Consider the following 18,942-nt stretch of genomic DNA (forward strand, 5'->3'; position numbering starts at 1 on the left):
TTTACAACTGTTGCTTCAGCATACTAAATTAATTAGGTTGCTATGTTCTGGTAGGATATTTTTGGGTCAGTGAGGTGTCCCAGATTCAAATAGATGCCACTTGAAATCTCTCCAGCTGAGGTTGATGGGTAGGCATTCACAGCACTTTGTCTGCAGCAGGCATTACACAGATCTTTCAGCAAAGGGTGTAGCAACAGGTGTACTAGGGTTTTTAAATAGCAGTCCAGCAATAGAAGATTTCTTGAGCTTTCAGGATCACTCACAACCTAAGAGGCAACAGGAATCACTCCTGATGGAGAGATTTTTCAGGGACTGCTACCTTTTAAAATGCAGGGCCTCCTCCCAGCAAAAAGGAGCCTTTCTCCACAGAGCAGCAACACCTCTTTTCCTGGGTTTTTTCCTCTCTCTAGGTAGACCACAGCTACCACCTCAAATGCAGAATTTCTTTTTTAGAAGAGGCAAACCTTTGTTCAGGGAGATGTCTTTTTCTCTGGTCTGCAAAATAAAGGTTCCAGCCCACTTGTTCTGCTTCCTGCCTGTACAGTTCACTGGTCTTACAATGCAGAAGTGAAACTAAAACTCTAACAATCAAGTCATGTGATCTATCATTTCCCTTGCTATTGTTTGGAACAGGTGTCTTGCAGTCTGCCCCACTCAGTTCAAACACCAAGCTTCAGCATTCAATGTTCACAGAAAATCCTTTTTCTTAGTCTTTTAAAAACACACAGAATTCTAAGCTTTCAAATTAAAACAAAAACTCGTGACACTTTTTTTTTTAAAGGGTCCAAATTGAAAGCAAAACCTTCCTAAACAGGTCACATGTCCAGACATAGAGTCTCCCTTGTTATTCAGAGTTGTTCTGAGGAGGTCAAACCCCTTGCTGGTTTCTTTGAAATTGCCTGCTTTCCCATCCTTGTATACAAAGTCAGTTTCCTTTCAAAACCTCCAAAACTTTCAGCTATTTGCAGGTGTCAATGTCCACTGAAACTGAGAGGATTTTTTAAAACACACAGCATTCTAAGTTTGTGTTAAAAACAAAAACCTTCCAATACTACAATAATCTTGTAGTGCTTGATCCTGAAATTAGGTGGCTGAAATTCCAATGGGCCTGCTCCACCGGTGCAAGCATTGTTGAATTGAACCTATGACCACACCAAGTGAAGGCTGCTGACACTGTCCCAAACTGAAAAGATTGGACATTAGTATGGTCAGTTTGACCCCCAACTCTGGAGCTGCAAAAAGAGCTTGCAGTCCACACCTGCAAGACAATCTATTCCCTCCAGGATTGATAAAGATTTGCAACCTCAGGATGACCAAACAACTTTACAGCCAATTAAACGTGGGCACAGCAAGGTCCGACACCTAGCACTGCATTAATGACCCAATAATCTGTTTTTAGTGATGTAGGTTGAGGGATAAAAAATGGTCAGCATACCAGGGAGAATTCTCCAGCTCTTCTTTGAAATAGTGCCATGAGATCAGTTATGCCCACCTGAGAGGACAGACCAGGCCTGGGCTTAATGTTTCTTCCGTAGGACAGCACCTCCGATGGTAAAGTACTGCACAGGGACTGTCAGCCTGAATTGTGTGCTCAACTCTCTGGAGTACGATTTGAACCCACAATCTTCTGACTCGGAATGAGAGTGCTACCACTGAAACACAGCTGACACCTGTTCCCCTCTGGCATTCCGGGGCTGTTACTGGATTCAGCTGACGTAAATTCTATTGGGTTAATCGTGAATCAGGTTTGGTTATGTTTTCTGCACCCCTTCCCCTCTCTGGTAGCAACACTCAAATTTTGTGTCCAAGGTACCCAAGTGGAAAGTGTCTCGTTTTCCAGTCACAACATCCTTCACCTTGATTCGCACAACAATTTGCCAACAAAAACATCCTTGAAAAGACTTCATAGACAAACACAGCAGTCAATTTATGCACACCAAGGTCCCACAAACATCAATGCAATAAATGATCAGATAATCTGTTTTTGTGTTTGAGGAATAAATATTAGGCAGGACCCTGGGAGAATTTTCTTGTTTATCTTTGAATAGTGGCATGGGATCCTTTACAGCCATCTGAGAAAGCAGATGGAGCCTTGGTTTAATACCACGTCAAAAAGGTAGCACCTCTGACAGTGTAGCACTCCCTCAGTACTGTCCTGAAAAGTCAGCCTGGATTATGTATTTGAGCCTATGTATTGAGGCTTAAACTCATGCCCCCTGTTTCACAGGCAGAGTGTTACCACTGAGACAAAGCTGGCACCTGTATCATTTACTAAGGCACAAAACATTCCTTTGAGTGAATTTTCGCTATTCCACTGTAAAGCAACTGAATTCTGTAGATAAAACCACAGGAATGTATGGTTAACACATCTCTTATCTGACAATCTCTGAGGCCGGGATTTTATGAGTCCTGCGGCGTTCCCGACGGTGAGACTGGAAGTTGATGGAGCTACAGCACGCAGTTTTACATGCAAATCAATGGTACGGCGATGGGCACAGGAGACACGTGCAATCTTGTGGCGGGGACAGACTTTCATTGGAACCCGTCGTCACTCTGTCAAGCACCATGTGCGCCACAGCTGTAAATCATTCTGCATTCCAAACCTTAAGGAGCATCAGCCTTGGTATGTAAGTGTCCTCAGATTTACTGCAATTAAATCACTTGCTTAGTTTTAACTGCTTTTTCCTTCATTGAGTTTTCAAACCCAGCACCAACTCCATTTTTTTTTTGACCACAGCACGAGCAATAAATACATCAGCCAGCAGGTAGCGTCCCACCCCACAGTTCAGTGATGCCTCTCTGCAGGTTCTCCTCCAGGTCATCAGGGAAAGGCAGGAGGCCCTCTTCCCTGCAGATGCACTCAAAAGACCCTCCCACCTCACTAAGAGGGCCTGGATGAAGGTCGCGGAGGAGATATCAAACCGTAGGATTATGCAACAACCCTGGATTCAGTGTCAGAAGCGTATAAATGACTTGCTCAGATCGGCGAGGGTGTGGTCTTGCCGAAACTGTTCCATTGTTTTTCTGCCTGGCTCCGTGTGTTTAAGACAGAGGACAGACTAGGCTTGCAATGGATTGCATAAGCAGTCTTGGTGTCATACAGTAAATGATTGTGGGGAAAGTTGATGTCTGACATTTTCTATGTGCTTGGATGTGTCGTGCAAAAGCAAGTCTGGAATGAGTGATGATGCATGTATACAATGGGTGTGATGCACCTTTTGACATGTCATTAAATCTGCATTGTCTCCTGCAGGATAAAAGCACCCATAACCAGTGCAAGTGGGAAAAGACAAGTGGAGGTGTCCCAGACATCAGAGTCTTGACACCAGTTGAGAGGAGGAGGCAGAAACACAGAGGAGGGAGGCAGAGCCGTCACAGATGGCAAGGTAGGATCCTCAAGGCATAATCTTGCAGCCATATGTGCACACCAAAGCAAAGTGTGTGACCTCATGTTCAGCTGATGCTTAATGTGCCTCTGTTTGTGTCGCCACTGCAGGTGCCTACACTCGAGTGATTGAATGCTGCGAGGCCCAAGACTCCACCTCTGGGGAGGAAGATGCCAATGCCCCAGATAGTGCACTATCACCTGCCTCCTCTTCCACTTCCTCCAGTGCGGATACATTCTCACGGTCTGTGAGCGGATTTAGATTAGAATTTGGGTCACAAGCCGGTGTGCACGACACAGACATGTTCCAGGACCTGAGGGAGCATATGCCAGTCAGGTTCCCTGACAATCGGAGGACTGCTGGGGACCAGGTCCCTGCTTAGCCCCACGCTCATGATGATCCTCTGTTACGAGAAGACTGCTGGATGTGCAGCAAAGCCATGTGGAAAATATATCGGAGATGCCTGAGGTTATGCGTGGCTTTGTCAGGCCATGGAGGAGTCCATGCAAGCCATGATGTCTGCCATGTCCTAGGCATTTGGGCGTGTGGCTTCCTCAGTCAAGAGTTTGGCAAGCTCTGACAAGTCTGGCTGAGCACTTGAGCCATACGCGTTCTGACCTGCACTCCATTATATCATACAATCATAGAATCACAAAGTTTGTGGCACAGAAAGAGGCCACTTGGCCCATCGTGTCTGCGCTGGCCGAAAAACGAGCCACCCAGCCTAATCCCAATGTCCAGCATTTGGTCTGTAGCCCTGCAGGTTACTGTACTTGAGGTGCATATCCAGACACCCTTTAAATGAGTTGAGGGTTTCTGCCACAACTACCCTTTCAGGCAGTGAGTTCCTGACCCCCACCACCCTCTGGGTAAAAACAAGTTTTTCCTCATCTCCCCTCTAATCTTTCTAATAATCACTTTAAATCTAAGCCCCCTAGTCACTCTATGCTAAGGTAAATGAGCCCTTCAGTTTCACTCTATTCATGCCCCTCACATTTTTATACATTTCAGTCAAATCTCCCCTCAGCCTCCTTTTGTTCCAAGGAGAACCCCAGCATTTTCCAATCTTTCTTCATAACTACATTTTTCCAGTGCTGGCAACATCCTCATAAATCTCCTGTGTAACCTTTCTGGTACAATTACATCCTTTCTGTTAAAAAAAAAAAAAATAATGAACTGCACACAGGACTCAAACTAATTTGGCAGGGGGAGGGGATGCAGACTCCTAGCAGAATAGGGGCACAGCTAAACACAAGAAAGTGAACAAGTCAGAGGGAATACAGCAGAAGTAAGTTTCAAGGGAGTAAGACCAGTATGGAAGGCCTCTACTTTAATGCCAAGAGTATTGCAGGTAAAACGGATGAGTTAAGGGCAATGATTGACACGTGGAATTGTGATCTAGTAGCCATCACGGAGACATGGTTGAGGGAGGGGCAGGATTGGCAGCTCAATATCCTGGGATATCGAATCTTCAGGCGAGACAGAGGAGGGGGCATTGCAATATTAGTTAAGGAGTCAGTTACTGCAGTAAGGAGAGATGATATCTTGGAGGGGGCATCAAATGAAGCTTTATGGGTAGAGTTTAGGAATAAAAAATGGACAGCCACATTGCTAGGTGTTTATTATAGACCCCCAGATAGTCAGCAGGAAATTGAGGAGCAAATATGTGCGCAATTTGCAGAGGTGTAAAAATAATAGGGTAATTATATGAGGTGATTTCAACTTTCCCAACATTAATTGGGATAGTCATCGTGTTAAGGGCTTAGATGGAGAGGAGTTCTTAAAATGTATACAGGAGAACTCTTTAGCTCAATATGTAGAGGATCCAACAAGGGAGGGTGCAGTGCTGGACCTAATTCTGGGGAATGAAGCCGGACAGGTGGTTGATGTGTTGGTGGGGGAGCATTTTGGTGATAGCGACCACAACATGGTACAATTTAATTTTGTTATGGAGAAACAAATAGACAAGTTGCAAAAAAAGGTTTTGGATTGGGGGAGAGCGAATTTTAGTAAAATAAGGCAGGATCTGGCCAAGGTAGATTGGAAAGAGTTACTTGTCGGGAAATCTACAGAAGAGCAGTTGGGGGCATTCAAAAAAGAAATGGGGAGGGTACAGACCCAACATGTTCCCTCTAGGGTAATAGGTAGGAGCAACAAGCCCAGAGAACCATGGATGACCAGAAACATTCAGGGTACGATGAGAAAGAAAAGAGAGGCTTTTGGCAAATACAAGGAGAGCAAATCAACAGAAGCATTCGTGGAGTACAGAAAGTGTAGGATGGAGCTTAAGAAAGCAATTAGGAGAGCAAAGAGGGGATATGAGAAAGCTCTGGCTGGTAAAAGTAGGGAAAATCCCAAGATATTCTAGTATATCAATGGGAAGAGGATAACCAGGGAAAGAGTAGGACCCATTAGGGACCAAGGGGGAAATTTGTGGGTGGAGCCAGAGGACATTGATAGGGTGTTGAACAAATACTTCACATCGGTCTTCACCCAAGAGAAAGAGGATGTAGATATGGAACTTGGAGAGAGAGACTGTGAGGTTCTTGAGCAAATTGTCATAGGGAGTGACAAGGTATTGGAGGTTTTGGAAGGCTTAAAAGTGGACAAATCTCCAGGTCTGGACGATTTGTGTCCCAGGATGCTATGGGAGGCAAGGGTGGAGATAGCAGGGGCTCTGACCTAAATTTTTAATTCCTCTCTGGCCACGGGGGAGGTGGCAGCGGACTGGAGAACAGCTAATGTGGTCCCACTATTTAAGAAAGGTTGTAGAGATAAGCCAGGGAACTACAGACCAGTGAGTGAGTCTCACGTCAGTGGTAGGGAAACTATTGGAGAAAATTCTGAAGGAGAGAATCTATCACCACTTGGAGAGGCAAAATTTGATTAGGAATAGTCAGCATAGCTTTGTCAGAGGGAGGTCATGCCTAACAAATTTGATTGAATTTTTTGAGTATGTGACCAGGTGTAGTAGTTGATGTAATTTACATGGATTTCAGCAAAGCCTTTGACGAGGTCCCACATGGGAGACTTGTCAAGAAAGCAAATGCACATGGGATACAAGATAATTTGATAAGATGGATTCAAAATTGGCTTAGCTGTCGGAGATAGAGAGTGATGACAGACGGCTGTTTTAGTGACTCGAAGCCAGTGTCCAGTAGCATACCACAGGGATCTGTGCTGGGTCCCCTATTGTTTGTCCTTTATATAAACGACATAGATGACTGTGGGGGGTAGGATCAGTATGTTCGTGGATGACACAAAGATTGGCCGAGTGGTTAACAGTGAGGTGGAGTGTCTTGGGTTACAGGAAGATACAGACGGGATGGTCAAATGGGCAGAAAAGTGGCAGATGGAATTTAACCCTGAAAAGTGTGAGGTGATACACTTTGGAAGGAGTAATGTGACACGGAAGTATTCAATGAATGGCCTGACACTAGAGGTTCCGAGGAACAAAGGGACCTTGGCGTGTTTGTCCATAGCTCTGTGAAGGCAGAAGGGCAGGTTAATAGGGTGGTGAAAAAGGCATATGGGACACTTGCATTTATCAATCGAGGCATAGATTACAAAAGCAATGAGGTCATGTTGGAGTTGTATACAGCTGTGGCCTTACCATAGTTCGAGTACTGTGTGCAATTCTGGTCACTACATTCTAGGAAGGATGTGATTGCATTGGAGGGGGCGCAGAGGCGATTCACCAGGATGTTGCCTGGGATGGAACATTTAAGCTATGAAGGGAGGTTGGATAGGTTTGGGTTGTTTTCACTGGAGCAGAGAAGACTGAAGGGTGACCTGATCGAGGTGTACAAGATTATGAGGGGCATGGACAGGGTGGATAGGGAGAAGCTGTTTCCCTTAGTTGAAGGGTCAGTTATAAGGGGTCACAAGTTTAAGGTGAGGGGCAGGAGGTTTAAGAGGGATTTGAGGAAGAACTTTTTTACCCAGAGGGTGGTGACGGTCTGGAATGCCCTGCCTGGGAGGGTGGTAGAGGCAGGTTGCCTCACATCCTTTTAAAAAGTACCTGGATGAGCAGTTGGCACGTCATAACCTACAAGGCTATGGGCCAAGTGCTGGCAAATGGGATTAGGTAGACAGGTCGGCTGTTGTAATGCATCGGTGCAGACTCGATGGGCCGAAGGGCCTCTTCTGCATTGTATTATTCTGTGATTCTGTGAAGTTATGGCCTAACCACTGTTATACCATTCCAGCATAACCTCCCTGATCTTGTATTCTATACCTCAGCTAATAAAGGAAAGGATTCCATATGCCGCCTTAACCACCTTATCGGCCTGTCCTGCTACCTTCAGGGACCTGTGGACATTCACTCCAAGATCCCTCATTTCATTTATGCTTCTCAGTATTCACCCATTAATCATGTATTCCTTTGCCTTGTTTGACCTCTCCAATTGCATCACCTCACACTTCTCTCGGTTGAATTCCATTTGCCACTTTTCTGCCCACCTGACCAGTCCATCGGTATCTTACATACGAACATACATATGAATTGGGAGCAGGAATAGGCCAGTCGGCCCTTCATGCCAGCTCCGCCATTCAATAATTTCATGGCTCCACATTTCTATCTACCCCGGATAACCTTCTGCAACCTTTCATGCTGCAGCCTAAAGCTATCCTTATTGCTATCAACCACATGGCCAATCTTTGTGTCATCTGCAAACTTCTTGATCATGCCGCCTACATTTATGTCCAAAACTTTAAAATATACCACAAGAAGCAGGGGACCCAGTACTGAGCCCTGCGGAATGCCACTGGAAACAGCCCTCTAGTTGCAAAAACACCCGTCAAAATTACCCTTTGTTTCCTGCCACTGAGCTAACTTTGTATCCACCTTGCTGCATTTCCCTGGATCCCATGGGCTTTTATTTTTCTAACCAGTCTGCTATGTGGGACCTTGTCAAAAGCCTTGCTAAAATCCATGTGGACCACATCAACTGCACTACCCTTGTCTATCTTCCTGGTTACTTCCTCAAAAAATTTGATCAAGTTAGTCAAACAAGATCTTCCCTTAACAAATCCATGCTGACTATCCTTGATTAATCTGTGCCCTTCCAAGTGACAGTTTATCCTGTCTCTCAGAATTGATCCAATAATATGCCCACTACTGACTTTAGACTGACTGGCTTGTAATCATTTGGTCTATCCCTCATTCCCTTTCTAAACAGAGGTACAACATTTGCAATCCTCCAGTACCACACCTATGTCCAGTGAGGACTGGAAAATGATGGTCAGACCCTCCTCCTTTTACCAGCCAGGGGTACATTTCATCCGGCCCTGTTGACTTATCAACTTTCAAGAATGCTAATCCCATTAATACTTCCTCTCTCCTTATGTTTATCACATCCAATACTTCACACCTCTCTTCCTGAACTACAATATCTGCATTGTCTCCCTCTTTTGTGAAGACAGACACAAAGCATTCATTAAGAACAATACCAACATCTTCTGCCCCTACACATAGGTTACCTTTTTGGTCTTTTATGGGCTCAACTCTACCCTTAGTTATCCTCTTATTTTTAATGTATTGATAAAACATCTTTGGGTTCACCTTGATTTTGCTTGCCAATATTCTTTCATGCCCTGTCTTAGATATCCTAATTTCCTTTTTGATTTCACCCTTCCACTTTCTATACTCCTCTCTGCTTTCTGTTGTATTGAGTTCTCAGTGTCGGACATAAGCTTTCCTTTTCTGCCTTATCTTGCCCTGTAAGCTCCTTGACATCCATGGGGCTCCAGATTTGGCCATCCCACCCTTTTTCTTTGTGGGCATATGTTTACTCTGAACCCCTTGAATCTCCCCTATGAATGCCTCCCACTGCTCTGACACTGATTTACTTTCAAGTAGCTGTTTCCAGTCTTCTGCTAAATCACTTCTCAGCTTAGTAAAATTGGCCTTGCCCCAATTGAGAACGCTAACTCCTGTTCTATCATTGTCCTTTTCCATAATTATGTTAAAACTGACTGAATTATGATCACTACCACCAACATACTCTCCCACTGCCACTCCTTCAACTGCCCATCTTCATTTCCGAAACTAAGTTTAAACTGCACCCTTTCTTGTTGGACTTGCTATATACTGGCCAAAAAAGTTCTCCTGAATGTACCTCAATTCAGCTCCCTCAATTTCATTCTCACTAAAACTATCCAAGTTACTACTGAGGTAGTTAAAATCCCATACTATTACTGCCCTATTGTTTTTGCATTTGTTACGACCAGGTGAGAAAGGGGTCTAGGGTTCCCTCTCCGCCTTCACCTGGTCTTACTGTAACAGGGTTTAATTTTAAACTATCAGTGTTTTTAGCTCCCCCTTGGTGAACCCTTGTTCACTGCTTTCCAATTATAAGGCAAAGAATCCAGCACAAACAGGTTTTCTTAGGTTTAAAGAAGAAAGGTTGAAATTTATTAAATTTAAGCTTAAACTCTAATTTGGTTAATGCCTATGGATACACAATGTGCCCCCCTAGCATGCATATGCGATACACACATGTGGATAGAGACAGAACAGAGCAGAAAAATAAAGGAAAGGTTTGAGGCAATCTCTGAAGAGGGTTTTTGTTACGTATCTTCGAGCTCACTGTGGAGTACTTGATTGTATTTAGATCTTGCTTTTCGTTGGGGCCCAGTATTCTTTTTAAACCTTGTTCACTGTAGGAGACTTTTCTCTCTTGGGGTTCACGTGTCTTCAGTGGATTTGGAGTTCTGAGAGAAAAATCTGGGAGCAGACAGGGGAGGCTGTGGTGAGCCAGCCAGGAGAGATCTTTTCAGTCCAGCAGCAAACAGACAGTTCAAACTGTTTGTACAATTCAGAAAAACTCAGGTTGCCAAGCAGGTTAGTCATGTGAAGGGTCACTGACCCGAAACGTTAACTCTGCTTCTCTTTCCACAGATGCTGCCAGACCTGCTGAGTGGTTCCAGCATTTCTTGTTTTTATTTCAGATTTCCAGCATCCGCAGTATTTTGCTTTTATTATAGTCATGTGACTAGCTGGTCTGACCACGTCTGTGGATTCTCTGGTCTTAGCTGACCCTGGATGGAATGTCTCTTCTTACACACAATACCTGGTGCTCAAAGTCTGTTGTGGGTTAAATTGGAGCAGGGAATAGCTCCTTTGTCCTCCCAAGCACTGGCTGTTGGTATGCAGAAATATTTTTCCAGCCAAAGGCCTGGTGATTTTTTTAAGCAAGTCCTTTCTTCACTTCAGCAACAGTTTGAAATTTAATGTCCATATGGCAAAATTAATATGCCTCATTCTTGGCAGGTGGGGGTCTAGCATGACACCTCCACACCCAGCAGAATGAAATGTGATTTTAGAAAAGGACATTTCATTAAAAGTGTCAAGGGAAAATATAAGATACAGAAAAAAACATGCATTTCTCTCATTCATTCCCATTCATAGTTCCTAAAAACTTATTACAGCCTGTCTTTTCTTAGTGGCAGTGCGGCTTTAATTGTCCCTTTTTTGGCATCCCAATAAACGTGTTTTTTGGGGTAAGTTGTTCTTCAGTTTGTCCAGTTCCGTGGCTGCTTAGGTTCTTTGAGATAGTTAGGTTTAATTAGCCCTGAGTTGGAATATTTTTTTCAAGAGAGTCAGTAGTGAGTGGGTCTATCCTGAACTCTTTCAGTGCTTTGCTGAGTCATGCAAAGGCTTTGGACTTCAGGGGATGCATGGTTCTCTTTTTTTTTTTTCTGACTGTCGGGGGAGGATTCTTTGATCTCCCCTTTCAAGAGGGTTGCTTTCTCTTGGATGGTGTCAAACTTCTTGAGTGTTGTTGGAGCTGCACCCATCCAGGCAAGTGGAGAGTATCTTGTAGATGGCAGACAGGCTTTGGGGAGACAGGAGGTGAACTACTCGTCACACAATTCCTAGCCTCTGACCTGCTCTTGTAACCACAGTATTTATGTGGCTGGTCCAGTTCAGTTTCTGGTCAATGGTGGATTTGAGGAGGATCAAGGGTCAAGTCAACATGTTGATGGTGGGGATTCAGCAATGGTAATGGCATTGAACATTAAGGGGAGATGGTTAGATTCTCTCGTTGGAGATGGTCATTGCCTGGCATTTGTGTGGTGTGAATGTTACTTGCCACTTATCAGCCCAAGCCTGGATGTTGTCCAGGTCTTGCTGCATCTGGACATGGGCTGCTTCAATATCTGAGGAGTCGCAAATGGTGCTGAACATTGTGCAATCATCAGCGAACATCCCCACTGCTGACCTTATGATGGAGGGAAGGTCATTGATGGAGCAGCTGAAGATGGTTGGGCCCAGGACACTACCCTGAGGAACACTTGCAGTGATGTCCTGGGACTGAGATGATTGACCTTCAACTATCACAACCATCTTCCTTTGCTAGGTATAACTTCAACCAGCGGAGAGTTTTCCCCCTGATTCCTATTTGCTCCAATTTTGCTAGGGCTCATTGATGCCACACTTGATCAAATGCTGCCTTGTCAAGGGCAATCACACTCACCTCACCTCTTGAGTTCAGCTCTTTCGTCCATGTTTGAACCAAGGCTATAATGAGGTCAGGAGCTGAGTGGCCCTGGTGGAACCCAAACTGAGCGTCAGTGAGCAGGTTATTGCTGTGCAAACGTCGCTTGATGGCACTATTGATGACACCTTCCATAACTTTGCTGATAATCGAGAGTAGACTGATGGGGCAGTAATTGGCCGGGTTGGATTTGTCCTGCTTTTTGTGCACAGGACATACTTGGGCAATTTTCCACATTGCCAGGTAGATTGCCGATTGCTGCCAACATAATCTGGCAGTTGGGACTTAATTTGAACTAAGTATAGGGTAATGGGTATTCATGGTATGGAAATGCATGCAAATCTTCAATCTGCCACTGTGCGTGGAACCCTGGACTGCCGCAAACATGCTGCTGACTTAGTTGCGATTAAAAAAAAAAAGACCGTCGTCGGAAATCCAATAATACAACCCACACCTAATTAAATAACCCCACCCGGCACAAAAGCCTCACTTGCATGGCCCATAAAATTCACCCCTAAGAGTCCAATTTGAATAAATATTTTTTCCATCTTTTACTGATGAAAGTGCACATTACATTTTAAAACTTACTTTCCATTTGCTTTTTTTGCGATTTTTTTTTTTTTTTTTTTTAAAGTGTATGTTTGTACGAGCAAGTCAAAGGTTCAATACTGGCTGGAAGGCTTGAAGTGTGTCTCTAGTCTCTACCAGTACATCCCTGTATCACTGTGGAGCTGATGGATGGGAAATGGGCTGAGACTATCACAGACATTGTCACAAGCTCTCTATTTTGCACCTCTGATAGAAAGCAAAGGGAAAATCCTGTAACAGTTCTAGGAATTAGCAATAGCTGGAACTTAAATGTTTCTCTTTCCAAAGCAGCTGTGGAGTATTACCTTTTTTATGCTTTAACTTGTTACGTGTTCTTCCCAACTTCCCCCTGCAATTTTCTCCCTTTAGTGCTTGGGCTAGATTTTCAGAAAAGCATTATGTCAATATCAGTTTTAAACCATTTATTTTAATGGATCAAATAATAGCTAGTGGAAATTCTAGGCCAGTGACTCATGCTGGAATATGCTGCATGAGTGTTGGCAGTTCACAGCTCCTCACCCAAATTATCATTTTACATGTGTGAGACTGTGTAGTGAATACTGGCCAGCTGATCAACCATGGGGACCATCACAATCAATGTCTGCAACTTACATTCGAAGGAGGAGTAACCAGTGATACAAATAAGGAGCGGTGACGATAACTTTTTTTTAATGCCTGGACTGAGGACACTTGGTGTCCCCATTATTGTTCTGACTGAAATCAACTAACTCAACAAAGAGTCGGGCCTCTATTTTAACTCCAGGCTGATTTTGGGTGAGTGTGCAGTGCTGTGAATTAGAAACTCACCTGCTGCTCTGGAAATGAGGCTTGGGGTATATGAACTATCAGGCGTTCTTCAAACCCTGCTGGACAACTTTCCATATCCATTCCAAGCAGGAAGTGGTGGAAAATTGTCAGACTCTGAGGCTGTCAGCTATGTCCATGTAAGTGGTGAGATCGGATGATTTCCTGCAGGGAACTTGCGATCAGGTGGAGTGGGTGTGGGGGAAGGTGGGTGCAAGTTCGTGGAAGGGAAAGTCTAAGATTTCCTTGTGTGGCCCAGCGGAGCACCCAGCTCTTGGCCTCACAGGAAAAGTTTTAAAAAAGTTAAATTAATTACTTTTTCTAGCCCCAATCTGTTTGGTTGGCCTGGCGGGAAACTCACTGCTATTTCCCACTGCCAAGTTAAAATTGCAGTCTGGTCTTGATGGCCTCATTATGACCCCATCATGCATATATTTTTTTAAAAAAAGGAAGCCACAGGCTTTGGGTAGGTGTCCTTGATGCCTTCTTGGTCAAGGAGGCACCCGATAACTACAGGGCGGGATGTAACTTCATTTCCACTGGGCGGATAGAGTTAAAATCGTCCCCCAGGATTCTAACTTGTAGCTTTCCTCGCTTGTCTACCTTATTATCACTGAGCTATCCATTTGTCATTTTAAAAATTTCTTCCATCTGTACAAATATTTTTTTTGATTCAGTCATAATTAGCAGTGACACAAATTTTTCAGTCACTTGGTGAGATATTTTTTACCAGATTTTTATGTGAATTTAAAAAAATATTTTTGATATAACCTCAAAGTAGCCAGTAAAGCCCCACGATAAAAAGTTGCATCAAATCCCTGTTATTTTGCTTTCACCTATTCATTGTTTTATTTATTGTGTCATTGTTAACTATTCACTCTGGAGTTAATGAAAGGGGCATACATTTTTACTATAGTGCCTTGCAATGTTATAAGACAATTTATCCAGTTAGAAAATGGAGGAGAATGCAATTGGTAATATATTTGTTATAATTTACATTATCATTTGTTATCAGTGCCCTGAGGCACAGTGTGGCTTTCGTGCAGAGAGATCGACCGTTGACATGCTGTTCTCCCTTCATCAAATACAGGAGAAATGCCGTGAACAACAGATGCACCTCTACATTGCTTTCATTGATCTCACCAAAGCCTTTGACCTCGTCAGCAGACGTGGTCTCGTCAGACTACTAGAAAAGATTGGATGCCCACCAAAGCTACTAAGTATCACCTCATTCCATGACAATATGAAAGGCACAATTCAACATGGTGGCCCCTCATCAGACCCCTTTCCTATCCTGAGTGGCGTGAAACAGGGCTGTGTTCACGCACCCACACTTTTTGGGATTTTCTTCTCTCTGCTGCTTACACATGCGTTCCAGTCCTCTGAAGAAGGAATTTTCCTCCACACAAGATCAGGGGGCAGGTTGTTCAACCTTGCCCTTCTAAGAGCGAAGTCCAAAGTACGGAAAGTCCTCATCAGGGAACTCCTCTTTGCTGACGATGCTGCTTTAACATCTCACACTGAAGAGTGCCTGCAGAGTCTCATCGACAGGTTTGCAGCTGCCTGCAATGAATTTGGCCTAACCATCAGCCTCAAGAAAACGAACATCATGGGGCAGGACGTCAGAAATGCTCCATCCATCAATATTGGCGACCATGCTCTGGAAGTGGTTCAAGAGTTCACCTACCTAGGCTCAACTATCACCAGTAACCTGTCTTGAGATGCAGAAATCAACAAGCGGAAAAGGCTTCCATTGCTATGTCCAGACTGGCCAAGAGTGTGGGAAAATGGCGCACTGACACGGAACTCAAAAGTCCGAGTGTATCAGGCCTGTGTCCTCAGTACCTTGCTCTATGGCAGCGAGGCCTGGACAACGTATGTCAGCCAAGAGCGACGTCTCAATTCATTCCATCTTCGCTGCCTCCGGAGAATACTTGGCATCAGGTGGCAGGACCATATCTCCAACACAGATGTTCAAGGCAGCCAACATCCCCAGCTTATACACACTACTGAGTCAGCGGCGCTTGAGATGGCTTGGCCATGTGAGCCGCATGGAAGATGGCAGGATCCCCAAAGACACATTGTACAGCGAGCTCGCCACTGGTATCAGACCCATCGGCCGTCCATGTCTCCGTTATAAAGACGTCTGCAAACGCGACATGAAATCCTGTGACATTGATCACAAGTCGTGGGAGTCAGTTGCCAGCGTTCGCCAGAGCTGGCGGGCAGCCATAAAGACGGGGCTAAAGTGTGGCGAGTTGAAGAGACTTAGTAGTTGGCAGGAAAAAAGACAGAAGCGCAAGGGGAGAGCCAACTGTGTAACAGCCCCGACAAACAAATTTCTCTGCAGCACCTGTGGAAGAGCCTGTCACTCTAGAATTGGCCTTTATAGCCACTCCAGGCGCTGCTTCACAAACCACTGACCACCTCCAGGCGCTTACCCATTGTCTCTCGAGATAAGGAGGCCAAAGAAATTTACATTATCATGTATTATCAGTTTAATAATGAAAATCCTGATGGTTAAAAGCCAAATTTGTGTCACAAAGGTTTCCACTGTAGCCCAAACACCATCTGCTGAAAAGCAGCCTCTCCCCAGTGTTCAGGAACTGACCTTGTCTGAAAATTCCCCACTGAGCCAACACCACTATTTTAACTGGGTCAGGACCAAATACATCTAAGTAACCCCTTCCCCCTTTTCTCAAGACAATTCGGGGAAGTCTGAGGGAATGTTCAGTTTAAGATTTGTAGAGAGTACAAATATCAATGTGCAAACTTAAATTGTGTTCTTTTGGCTTTGTTGCAAACTTAGTTGGAGTGGGCTCTCCTCCAGATAAACTCCCAAGAGCCTCTGTCGTTGTACAGTCTAAATCCCTTTCCCAGATTACTAAACTGTTGATATATCTGTGTCCACATCAGTTAATGTACATTAAAGGTCTAAGAGCAATACTGGTGTTGAAGAATTATTAATTTAAATATAACTAGTACATATATAGCACTTACAGGTTGTGTCTGAAGAATATCTTTATGCTGGTCTGCAACATATAGAATAAGTTTGGATTTGTCCAGAGAAAATTTACATTGCTGGTGCAGAAACTATTTCAACAATCTGTTATGAAACATAGCAAGGCAACAAGAATTGAACCTATAATGAGTAATTGAAATTGTGAAGTCAAAGTCCACCCAGTGACATGAAACAACGTGGCTGGGGCAAAATAGCTACAAGCCTCTGAGAAACAGAACATAGGCTATGAGTACAAGTTTATGCTACTGTGGAAATAAATCCTCATATAACATGAGAAGACGTAGCTTGAGGAGACAAAACAGCAGTTTTACAGAATCGGTTTGTTTTTTATCCAGGTTTTATGTTTTTGTTTTTTTTTTAACACCCTTCCCCAATTTTTTTCTTTGTGTCAGCGGGTTTGTAGTTTGGCAGAACAACACGCCGCTGAGCAGCTGCCAGCTCTGACATGTGAAGAGGAACACAGCAAAGACTGTGAAACAGTGCCTGTATTTGGAGCTACTTGTGGGTTAGCAGTGGAAGTGAGGGGGCCTGTGAAAAGAGCTGACTCTACTGGCTTCACTCCAACAAGCACTTTTCACAGGCTTGTTCTCATGGCTTTGAATTCCGGGGTTCAAGAACCAACATCAAATGAGATAACATCTTATGAACATCACAGAGATATGTGTTTTTACAGAAACTCTAAGCTTGTTTGCCGCCTTCCCATTTGATCCCAAGAAAGAACTTGACCCACTGCCCACAGGATTGCCTTTGGTATTTGAACAGGTGCCACTTCAAGCCTTTCTCAGCTCATAAGAGCATCCTAATGAGAAGTGCGGATACTTTGAGCAACTCCAGAAGCACTGGAAATAGTCATAATCCATTCATCTGCAGCAGGCGAAAGTTGAATGTGCACTTAAGTTTCACACATTGAATCAGAATAATTAACAACCACTTACTGTAAGGAACTTGCAGCTGCCCTAAAACATGCCATCTATCAAAAGACTGCTTTCCCTACTAACTCAAAGGCCCTTCCATTCCCCCTTTCACTGCTTATTCAAATGAACAAGTCAAATATCAAAACATTTTAATTTACTTAGAAAATGTCTTATATTGCGTAGTTAATAAAACTGAGCTTTAAAATATTATCTCTATAAGTTGATTTAATTCCCTAACACTCACTCACTCACTCACTCTCTCTTACTTTTTGGAAACTGCGGTTACATTTCAAAACCAGATCCAAAACTAATACATTTTTTGTCAAACTTCACTGCACATAGTTATGTGTCCCATGTGCATATTCTTTGCTCCCATACTGTTCTATAATATTTAATATTTTTGAAGTCATCATTCTGGGAAAGAGCAAATCTAATGGGAAGGAAATTTGTATCTCAATAACTAAAAGAGACCCTTTTGTCTTCAAAAGGTTTAAATTCGTGAGCTTAGAAAGTGCTGTTGCTATGCTATTCGGGGTTAACAGTGGGTTACAAACAGCTTTGGTGCGAATTACAGCCTGCAAATTAACCCCCATATTGCTGTAAATTATGCAAAAAAATGCTGTACAACAGTCTGATCAAAAGAGAAACAGCAGTAATAATGAGGCACAGCATCTGTTAACTACATTAAAGGGCACTTAAACCCCTGCATTAGTCAAGGAGGGGAGAGCTATGCAGTATTGAAGTGATGGGCAAACCTCCTCAGAAGTTTCTTTTGCAACAGTCTCAAGAACCCAACAGCCTTGGAGAGATGTGAGGACGAAGATGGCTGATCTCAAGAAAGCAGTTAAGGTAAGGCTAAAGTAATGTTCGGAATGCTACAAGTAGCCATGGCACAAAATATACTTTCAAAGACTGTAAGTTATTTTGTTGAAATGTGATGAACATTAATAGAACAGTTATGAGGTTGAATGCTTACCATGCACAGTGATACTGCAGCATGGTGACATATAATGAGTAACCATATAAAACAAACTGTGGGCGGTAAAAGTTCTTAAAGGGGATTTGCACAAGAATTCTTTGTAAGTAAACCTAGCCGCATGATGCATGTTCACTTGATGTGAAACAGAATGGCATGGAGCATGGGAAGCTGAATAACACTGTCTGTGCTACCTTGCATAATCTCAACTCTACTTATCCACTTGCAGGATAAGATGGCACATAGAATGGAACAGATAAGAACTGGAGGGGGTTGAGGTAGTACAAGCCCATAACGCTTTTCAAGAACTTAGTCTGGATAGGGTGTAAGAGCATTGATTTTGTGGGGGACAGTGAAGTGGAAGGCCTTCCCCAAATCAGGGCTAATAGCATTACATTCTCGTGTTTTGTCCCCTTCTTACTGACACTCAGGTATGTTTTTGACTTCAGTGATGCCACAGTGAAAGGATTGTTTGTAGGGACTTATTTGAAGCAACATTTTGACATGTTATCTCTTCCTGATTTCATTGATCTGGAAGAAAAAAATGACATCACAGCCAGTGTCCCCAAGTAAGGCAGCATCTCTCACACTTTGTGTCACTATTCCTACCTTTATAAGGGACCAGCACAGTGACACGTATTACCAAAAGATGTAGATGGTGAAGTTGAGGAAGTTACAATGTACAGGTAAGAAAAAGCAAGTGGTGGCGGCAGTTGAAAATAAATCTCCTGCTGGCAAAAGGGTTACCATG

At 43.6% G+C, this 18,942-nt stretch overlaps 1 protein-coding gene and 1 long non-coding RNA gene across 4 annotated transcripts in view; one reads left to right on the forward strand and one right to left on the reverse strand.

Annotated features, from left to right (window-relative positions):
* Positions 1-16,372, reverse strand: part of LOC137352569 (uncharacterized) — a 61,341-nt gene extending 44,969 nt beyond the window's left edge. For all 3 annotated transcript variants that reach the window (XR_010969735.1, XR_010969734.1, XR_010969736.1), the window contains exon 1: positions 16,280-16,372. This is a non-coding gene — a long non-coding RNA (uncharacterized lncRNA). The remainder of the gene's footprint in view (positions 1-16,279) is intronic.
* On the forward strand, positions 2,402-16,113 carry LOC137353504 (uncharacterized). Its single transcript, XM_068019884.1, has 5 exons — positions 2,402-2,627; positions 3,254-3,386; positions 3,497-3,633; positions 14,370-14,701; positions 16,089-16,113. The coding sequence occupies exons 1-5, from the start codon at positions 2,403-2,405 to the stop codon at positions 16,111-16,113; spliced, it is 852 nt and encodes a 283-aa protein (XP_067875985.1). The 5' UTR covers position 2,402.
* Positions 16,373-18,942: the final 2,570 nt, after the last annotated feature.

The sequence above is a fragment of the Heterodontus francisci genome, chromosome 3 (genome assembly GCF_036365525.1).
Source record: "Heterodontus francisci isolate sHetFra1 chromosome 3, sHetFra1.hap1, whole genome shotgun sequence".
Taxonomy (NCBI): Eukaryota; Metazoa; Chordata; class Chondrichthyes; order Heterodontiformes; family Heterodontidae; genus Heterodontus; species Heterodontus francisci.